At 47.5% G+C, this 10,168-nt stretch overlaps 1 protein-coding gene across 1 annotated transcript in view; it reads left to right on the forward strand.

Annotated features, from left to right (window-relative positions):
- The window catches only part of tax1bp1a (Tax1 (human T-cell leukemia virus type I) binding protein 1a), a gene marked incomplete at its 3' end in the record, with an annotated part of 17,283 nt that extends 10,192 nt beyond the window's left edge, over positions 1–7,091 (forward strand). Inside the window, exons 10-17 of the mRNA XM_083681064.1 lie at positions 42–212; positions 1,983–2,055; positions 2,234–2,736; positions 4,027–4,113; positions 4,955–5,135; positions 5,425–5,618; positions 6,567–6,649; positions 6,884–7,091. Coding sequence (XP_083537190.1) covers positions 42–212; positions 1,983–2,055; positions 2,234–2,736; positions 4,027–4,113; positions 4,955–5,135; positions 5,425–5,618; positions 6,567–6,649; positions 6,884–7,091 — 1,500 coding nt within the window. The remainder of the gene's footprint in view (positions 1–41; positions 213–1,982; positions 2,056–2,233; positions 2,737–4,026; positions 4,114–4,954; positions 5,136–5,424; positions 5,619–6,566; positions 6,650–6,883) is intronic.
- Positions 7,092–10,168: the final 3,077 nt, after the last annotated feature.

The raw sequence follows: 10,168 nt of genomic DNA on the forward strand, positions 1-10,168 counted from the left end.
CCTTCTCCCCCCCCCCCCCCCCCTCCCCCTCTCCTCCCCAGGGTGTGGGTACCTCTACAGAGGGCGTGGTGTCGGAGGCGGAGGCAGAGCTGCAGAGGGAGGTGGAGGAGCTGAAGCTTCGGCTCCACATGGCAGCCGAACACTACAAAGAGAAGTACCGCGAGTGCCAGAGGCTCCGCAGGCAGGTGGCCAAACTCAGCGAGGCACAGGGGGTGAGTCTGACTGTCCAACTGGGTTTCACTGCCAGCTCGCGTTGTACCCCCTGGGGCCAACGGCAACAGAATTAGAGATGAAAGTGCCCCCATTTCGAAAGGATGTCTTCTAGAGTAGATATGAATCATTGATATTACATAGTGCTGCTTGAAAGTATGTGAACCCCTTATTGCAATGCTAGATTTTTTTTAGTTTTTACCATGAAATCTTTATTTAATCAGAGCCAGTCTTTTTTTATCTGACATAACAGGTTTATATTTACCAATTCCAAATGTTGGTTTAGAGAAAATCATGCGTGTAGTAGAAAAACTAAATTATAAAGAAATTAGTTCAGGTGCAAAAATAAGTAAACCCCAAGTTGCATTGGTTAAATCAAGTAGGTAAGTCAGGTGGGTAAATAATTGGGTACCAAATGAACCAATCAAAGGAGAGATCTTTAGGAAAGAGTTTGGGCGGGACTCTGATAAATAGAGATAAGAAACTTGGTCAGTTTTGTGTTACCCATACAGGTATGCAAAACACACCATGCCGAGAGGAAAGGAGATATCAGAGGACATCAGGAAGAGGGTAGTGAGAGCACATCAGTCTGGGGAAGGCTATAAAATCATCAAGATTTGACCTCCATCAGTCCACTGTGAGGCAAATAATTTACAAATGGAGAGCATTTAACATGACAGCAACTCGGCCTAGAAGTGGACACCCTTCCAAAATATCCCCAAGAGCCACAAGAAAAATAATAAATCAGGTAAAAGCCAACCCAAACATAACACCTAGAGATTTGCAGACCTCCCTTGCTGCATCTCAGGTGTGCATGCTTCAACAATAAGAAGAACACTGATTCGAAATGGCATTCATGGGAAGGTTGCTAGGAAGAAGCCTCTGCTGTCAAAAACCAAACTGCCTGTCTTAACTTTGCCAGAGACCACCTGGACAAGCCTGAAGGTTTCTGGAAGTCCGTTCTCTGGACAGATGAGTCCAAAATGGACCTTTCTGGTCACAATCAAAACCACTATGTTTGGCAAAAACCCAACACTGCCTACCACCAAAAGAACCTCAAGCAGTCAAGCATGGTGGTGGGAATGTCAAGATCTGGGGCTGCTTTTCCTCCTCTGGACCTGGATGACTCCACATCATTAAGGGAACCATGAATTCTGAGGTCTACCAGGAGATTCTTGAACAGAACGTCAAGCCATCAGTCAAGGACCTAAAGCTGGGCTGAAAATGGGTCTTCCAACAAGACGACCCAAAGCATTCAAGCAAATCCACCAAAGAGTGGCTCAGGAGAAAGAAGATTTGTGTTTTGGTTTGGCCAAGTCAAAGTTCTGACCTAAATCCAATCGAGATGCTGTGGCAGGACCTGAAGCGGGCAGTTAATGCCAGACACCCCTCAAATCTCACTCAATCGGCTGAGTTCTGTAAGGAGGAGTGGGCAAAAATCCCTCAAAACAGATGTCAGAGACTGATTAGTGGCTATATGAGACGTTTACTCCAAGTTATTGCTGCTAATGGAGGTGCCACAACTGAAGAGGTTCACATATTTTTGCACACATGAAATCTGAGTTTTTGTTAAATAAACCACTTTTGTTAAATAAACAATGAAAATATATAATTGCTTTGGTTTGTGTCCTTTATTTGGAATGTCTTTATTACAAATTGGGGTTTAGGTAAAGATTTTTCATATTTTATACAAAAATAATGACCTTCCCTGTAGGGTTCACAAACTTTCAAGCAGCACTGTATCTAGTTGTGTGTTGTGTGTGTGTTTGCAGGAGTCGAAGAGGAACGCTGCTACTGAGACAACACAGGAGCCACTGACACCCAGTCCAGAGTCACCTACCGCAGGTACACACACACACACACACACACACACACACACACACACACACACACACACAAACGCACACACGCACGCACAAACACGTGTGTACAAGCAGACACACACACACACACACACACACACACACACACACTTGTTTATATGATACAGTATACACTCTGACCTGTGTTTGTTTGTTTTCAGGGAGTCTGGTTGCAGCTGTACTACAGGGGGACACTGAGAGGTCACCTGCCCCTAAACACAGTGACCAGAACAGAGAACACACACACACTAGCACGGGGGAGGAGAGGCAGGGAACGACAGCAGGGGAGGAGGAGAAGAAGGGGAGGAGTGGGGGAAAGGTGATGAGGGAAGTAAGCGGAGGAAAGGAAAGGAAGGAGGAGAGTGTGGAAAAGGAGAGAGATGAGGAAAGGAGTGCAGGAGAGGAGAGCATGAAGATGGGGAGCTGGGTGGAAGTGGAGAATGCGGGGAAGAGTGCGGAGGAGAATGATGAAGGGAGGAGTGAGGAGGAGGAGGAGAAGGTGGAGGAGGAGGATGATGAGAGAAGGAGTGTAGAGGAGGTAGAGAAGGAACAGACCCGTTCGGTGGAGGAGGAGTTGGCCAGGATGGAGGAGAAGTGGAGGGAGCAGTGTGCAATCAACGAGACACTCAAACAGAGGCTGGCCAATGAGGAGGAGCGCTTCAGAGTGAGTCATAATCACACACACACACACATACACACACACACACACACACACACACACTCAAAACATAATCAAGTTCCTCTAGCTGGCAGAGAAGGTTGTGTCCAGGTCAGCTGTTTAATGGATGGGGTTGTTCTGAGGTTGACGTAGCCAGCATGGTCGTTATTCTTCCTTCTCTCCACTCTGCGTTCCACCACTGAGAGTGTGTGTGTGTTTCTCATGAGTGGGTATGTACTGTACGTGTGTGTGTGTGTGTGTGTATGTGGGTGTTTCCCATGAATTAGTGTGTATTTGTTCCTGAGTTTGTAAGCATGTGTGTGTATCTGATTTCTGAGTGTGTGTGTGTGTGTGTGTGTGTGTGTGTGTGTGTGTGTGTGTGTGTGTGTGTTTCGTGTGTGTGTTTGATCTCTTGAGTAAGTGTGTGTTTATCTATGCTGTAAATAAGCCTCTCTCTCCTTTGATAGTGTCTCCAGATAGAGATAAATACACCAAGGGAGATTTGCCTAATGGTCTTGAGACAGACAGGGACCCCCTCAGTCTGTCAGCCGCAGAAGCCCATGCTTTATAGCTGTTTACACCACAGACACAGGGGAAGAGAGGGGGGGTGGAGATGCACTACTGCAGCCCCCCTCACCTGCACTTAACCCTCCAGTCATCCCATAACTCAACTCCCCAGAGAGAGAGACCGACGGACAGAGGGATTGAGGGCAGACAGACAGTGGGAGGGAAGGAGGGACAGAGAGATTGCGGGCAGACAGACAGACATGAAGAGTGAGAGGGGGGAAGGGATAAGAGAAGGAGGGCAGACAGGCATGGAGAGTGAGGGGGGGAAGGAAAAAAAGAAAGAGAGAGAGAGAGAGGGAGGGAGGGAGTGAGGCAGTCAGAGAGAGCCCTTTTGTAGTTGTTTTAAATGAGAAGAGCCCAGTTGCACAGGCCATGTAAACTATCCCACAGTCAGAGTTGTTTGAAAGTCGTTTTATTTATTTCCCTCAGCGCACACTGAAGCTCACACACAGCTCTCAGAGTCTTTAGACAAGTCATTGTTACTCTGGAAGTCTTGTAGGTCTTCGACGATACGTGAGTCATTCCTGACTTTGTTTCCTTAAAGGGTGCATCCTGTAAATGATCTGCTCCCTGTAGCAACCAAAGGATGTACAAATACAATCCACCTCAAAAAACCTCCCTCTCTCTCAGTTCTCGGAAAAGTGTCACGGCCAGAGTCTGGGAGACCCTTTTTTTTTCCTGGATGTTTGTCTTGATATGTTTGTCCTCCTTGTCTCTCCCCTGCTGTAGATCCACATGGCGGAGAGGGCCAGCGAGGTGACAGAGCTGAAGGAGAGCCTGGCTCAGGCCGTCAGAGAGAAGGAGAAACTACAGGAGGTTAGAGACATTCATAGAGCTGTTACAACTATCACACCTCAGGAGGTACACAGTCAGATAGGCTAGCTCATTCATACCATCGTTATATATCATCACACTTGGAAGAAACAACATGTTAGCTGTTTTGATACATATATATAGACTTCAGGAGCTAAGACCTATCATATATCTATCAAAGAGTTGTCATAATCCCTACCAAAAGCGCTACGTAAGTAGCCTAGCAATCCCATTGCTCATTTCTCCTAGCTTCCCTCTCCTCCCCCAGTCTCCAGATAGTATTCAAACTAATGATACATCCATACCTGGCACTGTACTGCCATGATACAGTATAATGAAACGGTGCAAATGCCATCGGCCGTGTCTGTTTCACCCCGCAACCACCCACGTTTAAATGTTAAACTGGGATACGACCACACTAATGAAGTCATCAAGGGATGGGGTCAGAAGAAAGGAAGGGGGGGGGGGGGGCTAGCACCCAATAGCGTCTGTGCTGGAACAAAGAAGGCTGGAGTTTGACTCCCATTACAGTAATGAGTAGGTTATTAGTGCTCTGTGCACCTCAGATAGAACTGCAGATGAAGACTTACAGTATGAAGCGGTTTGGAAGAAACACCTCACGTTGCTCCCAGGCCTATGTCTGGGCCTACATGGAGCTTATAATCAAACCAAATTCAAACACATACAAATCGATACATGTGAGTGTCTCCGAAGATCAAGACAAACAGGGTGTTGTCAGAAACGTTCCCTGTAGTTGTCTTAAGTGACGACTGGACCCACCCAGGCATCAGTCTAGCCTTGCTCTCATTGGCCCTAACCCTAACCCTAACCCTGGTCTTCTCAGGAGCTACAGCAGTGTGTGGACAGACAGCGGGAGCTGGAGGCCCAAGGTCAGGGGTCAGAGGTCAAACAGCCTGTGGTGCTGCGCTACCCTCTGCCGTACCCCCAGGACCCCTCCCCACCCCCTCTGGTACCCCAGAGGCCTGCCGAGCTGCAGTATGGGAACCCTTACTCCATTCCTCGGGGTGGGTACCCTCTTTTTTTGTAGGTCCCCCCCTCCCCTCCCCTTTCATCCCCCCTCTCTTGCACCCTCTCTTTTACCTGGGCGCCTCGTTGTCTTTGTTGTGTCCTTGTCTACCTGTTACACTCTTTGTGTGTTTCTTAATCACATCTGTCACATCTTTCTCCCTGTCTATCCACCACACACACACACACACGCACGCACACGAGTCTCTCCAGTCAAAGAAGTAGCATTTTCATTCTGTTTCATCCGTAACACTTTCACCCCGTTTCCTGTGGGGGGTTTTTTTCCAGACGGGGCGGACGGTGCTCTGTCCCCTGAGCAGATGCCCCGCCCCCCCCCCGAGGCCCCTCAGTGTGCCCCTCCCTGCGCCCCCCCAGCCACGCCCCAAGCCTCGGCCTGGGACAGAGAGGTGGTCTGCGTCCAGCCCTCACGCAGCATGAGCCCCCCCGATGGCCTCGAGCACCCCCCAGAGGAGCCACGCAATGTGAGCACACACACACACACACACACACACACACACACACACACACATGCGCAGAAACACACACACACACACACAGAAACACACACACACACACACACACACACACACACACACAGTCTTCTATTCCTGACTTCTTTCTCCACTATTTCTTCTATACATATCCCTTATTCCTTTTTCCCCCATATTTCTATCTATTCCTTGGTGTTTTTTCTCTCTCTCCCTCTATCCCTCTCTCTCTCTCTCTCTCTCCCTCTCTCCTCAGTGGCCCTGCTCTGAAACGTGAAGGGTCCCAGGGTGAGAGAGAGAGAGAGCTGGAGAGAAGAGCTCATTTGCATAAAATTCTAATTAGTGTCTGTCTCTCTCAGAGCTCGTTAGTGTTTAGTCAGGCCGTGGCGGGGGGCTGGAAGAAGCTAATTGGGAGAAGTTGCCCTGAGGCACAGATCTGGGATCAGTTTTCCTTTCCAAATCCGAAGCTTAACCATTTGGGGAGGAAATGCAAAGCTATCCTTAGATCAGTGTCTAGGGATACCTTATAATTAGGGACAGGGTGTATTGGGAGGGCACACACACACACACACACACACACCACACACACACACACACACACACACACACACACACACACACCACACACACCACACACACGCACACACACCTGCTCTTTACTCGTACACTGGTATCATGACCCTCTCCACTCAGTCTACACTCTACCGCGTTAAAGGGCTATTAACCTTTGGAGGGAGCCATCAGTGTTCAGACAGCCATGGCTTTTGGTGGAGAGGAGTGTGTGTGTGTGTGTGTGTGTGTGTGTGTGTGTGTGTGTGTGTGTGTGTGTGTGTGTGTGTGTGTGTGTGTGTGTGTGTGTGCGCGTGTGTGCGTGAGTGTGTGTGTGTGCACGTGTGTGTGTACTGTAGTAATCTGAAGGTGTGTGTGTGTGTGTGGTTGTAGGTGGGGGATGGGGAGCAGCCAGCCTGTGATCATCAGGCCAGCAGACGCCATGAAGGCAGGAGCAGCTTCTGTTTTGACTCTAGGTGAGACACACACACACACACACACACACACACACACACACACACACACACACACACACACACACACACACACACACACACACACAGTAATGTATATTCAAAGCAAATTCATATGAACAAATGCTCAAAAACCTAGACCTAACCATGTCCTCTCCCTCTCTCCTTCCTCCCCTGTACTCTTCCCTCCTCCCAACCTCCCTTCCACTTTGACTCCCCGCTCCTGCCCACCTGCAGTGGCGTCCATAAGCGCTGCCCGTTGTGCGAGGTGATCTTCCCACCCCACTTTGAGCAGCGGAGCTTTGAGCAGCACGTGGAGAGCCACTGGAAGGTGTGTCCCGTCTGCTCCGAGCAGTTCCCCCTCAACTGCCAGCAGCAGCTCTTCGAGAAACACGTCCTCACACACTTTGACGGTCATGTGCTCAACTTCGACAACATTGAGTAGGAGTTTTGTGGCGGTGGTGGGGGGGTAGGAGGGGGGGGGACATGAAATGTTTGTCAGTGAGGAGATTTTGAGCTGTGGCTTTGAAATTAGAATCTGGATTCTACTCCTAATTCTGTTGCCCGGTCGTAAAAAAACACCTGTTGGCCCTTACCGCTTCAGTCTTTTGAAAGAACTGGATTAGTGTTAGGTGTTAGCAATATGGTGCTTACCTCCACACTAGCCCTCCGACGGGTTTAGGGGGGAGGTACCACCATAGTCCTCAACACATCTGGTTCTTGCACAGTTTGAAAACGTCAAAGGGGAAAGGGACTTGGGGGGGTTGTTTTGGGACCAGGCTTATGGTTTCTTTAGGGTTTTGTCTCCCGTTTTATTCCGTCATCTTTCTGCTTTGAGGATTGTAACGTCATCACTGCATGTGTTTAGTATCAGTAGGGTTTCTCTGTGGATACCAGTCAGTCGGTACTGTACAGGACTATTATGTTGCTTTATTATGTTACTGTTACCAATGGACTCTGTAAGCCACAGGTATAGACAGGGACACGGAGGAGGGCTGTTGGTAGAGGGGGGAGTTGCCTCTAACCACAGGTCCAGGGTCAGATCATTCAGAATCCTCCTCATGGATAAATGTTTGGAGGTGAATTTGATCCTAGGTATGTGGTTAGGGACAATGTGTATCTCATGCATGGGAGGGGTTGGGGTTGGGGTTGGGGTTGGAGTTGGGGGTGGGAGTGGGAGTGGGGTCTGGGGGATGGGGTGGGAGTGCGCTGTGGCCTTGGAAGGGAAGTGATCTTGGACTTCTGGGTCAATATACTCAATGAAAGAGTGAAACTCTTATGAGCAAAGACGAACAGACGTTTAAAAAAACAAAAGAAAATAGCACTACATTTTAATTTAACTGCACTAAAGGCTTTATTCTGAATGTACTGTATATATTATGAAAGAAGTATCATTTCTGGGGAAATGCGTGTGAACTGCTGTTGTGACCTCCCTCAATGTGTATTCCCTCATGTTTTAGTAATGACAGAATGATGGACCAATGATGTTTTAGTTGCTGATGTGCACTCCCTGGTGGTCTCCATTCACTGGATAATCAAAAAGTCTGCTGGACAGTTCTCTCCAACTGATTTGAGAAGTCAACAGAAAATCACTCCACTTGGCTATGGACACTTTCGTAATGTATCTCGTAATGTATCTGCAATCAAGAGTTTTTCATTTTAACCTGTCAAATGGTCATCTTTTCCCTCTATTCGTGCAGGTCCTAAAGCAGTTTCCTGTGTGTGTGTGTGTCATTGTGTCCATATTGGGTCTCACCTCTGTTTGAGTTCTTGTGTCATCCACTGTCTGTCAGATGTTTTACTGTCATATCAATGCGACCACACTGAGTATTGTGTGTATATCAAATCCCAATGCGACCCTTTTGAGAGTGTATGTATGAATGTGTGTGTGTAGGTTTGTGTGTGCATTAAAAAGATCTTTACAAATAAACTATGCTTAAATGGATCCAAATGTCATCTTGTCCTATGTTCCAGTCAAGTATCCTCTTGTTACTTGCATCCGCATGCATACACACACACTCGCCACAGAAAAAACATTCTGTCCACTGTTCTGGGCTACAGAGTATTTCTCTTTATTTTTTTTATGTAATTATGTTTACATTTATGAAGCAGCTTCTTATATATAAAGACAGTTTAACATGGTACAGTACATAAGTCACACTCCTCACAACCTCTGTTGCCTCCATACAAAAAGGAAACATTTTCTCCAGGTAACATACGAAAATATAATTTAAATGCACTTAACAGACACGCATTACAATACATTCACTGTACACAGTATATCGAAATAGCCTGACCCAACCCCCCCTCCCCCAAAAACAAACAAACACACACAGGACTGTACTCCTCCAACCCCAGCTGTGTAATACTGGCAATGGCCCTGTTAAACTGTGTATTTAAATGGTTACCATGGTGACCTCCGTCTCTGTAGAGAGTCGACAGGTTTACGAGTGTTTGACAGATTCTAACCTGGAGACTCTTGTCTCCATCAGTCTCCTCTGATCTGACGCCAGACCGCTCCAGAGCTCGGATTTCCAAGTACGTAAAACCGGCATTAAGAGGCCGGAATGTTTGGACCAAGTGCCAAACACACATACACTATCTATCCAGGATTGGGCTCAATTCCATTTTTTTTTTTTTATTAAATTAAAAGACGTGAATTGAAATTGAATTCATTAATTGAGAATTTGCCCATTATCTTTTAGAAGGATCTGTCAATGTCTTGGGGGAGGAGACTCAGACCATCACGGAACAGAACAGAACTACAATTACGAAATGTTCAGGCCGCTAAATCTTAGACAAAATGGCTGCCGATTCACATAGATGTGCGTGAAGGCATGACATCTCGGGGGAGGGGGGGGTCACAGCTTGCCGTGGCCACAACGTTTTGACACTATACCACTTCTGGCTGCTCGAGAGCCATGACATGCCAATTGGATAACATCATGGCCCACCTCAACACAATATGACGACACCGGCCAATCTCCTGCTCAACAGGAGCAATGTTTATGGCACGGTGACCTGGCACTGTAATAGAAACATTATAACACTATAGAGCACTGTAATAAAAACATTATAACACTATAGAGCACTGTAACAGAGTGAAGGATAACACTATAGGCTGAAAGCTCAGACACTGCAGAAAGACATAGCTACGACGCATCACACACACACAGACACTGTACTGGAATGCTGTGGTCTACAACGCAAGGCAATTCAAAAAGTTGTAGTTGGTTATCTTTCGAGATAAAAACACACTCACACACGTAGGCATGCAACAACAAAAAAAAAGACCAATCCACATATACACACACACGCGCACGCGCACACACACACACACACACACACACACACACACACACACACACACACACACACACACACACACACATACATACACAATGAGACAGAATTCCCTTGACACAGGTTTGCTGCCTTCTGGATGAAACCATATGACAGTCTCTCCCTCCCTCCCTCCCTCCCTCTCCCTCCCTCCCTCCCTCCCTCCCTCCTCAGGCACAT

Source organism: Argentina silus, assembly GCF_951799395.1.
Source record: "Argentina silus genome assembly, chromosome: 11".
NCBI lineage: Eukaryota > Metazoa > Chordata > Actinopteri > Argentiniformes > Argentinidae > Argentina > Argentina silus.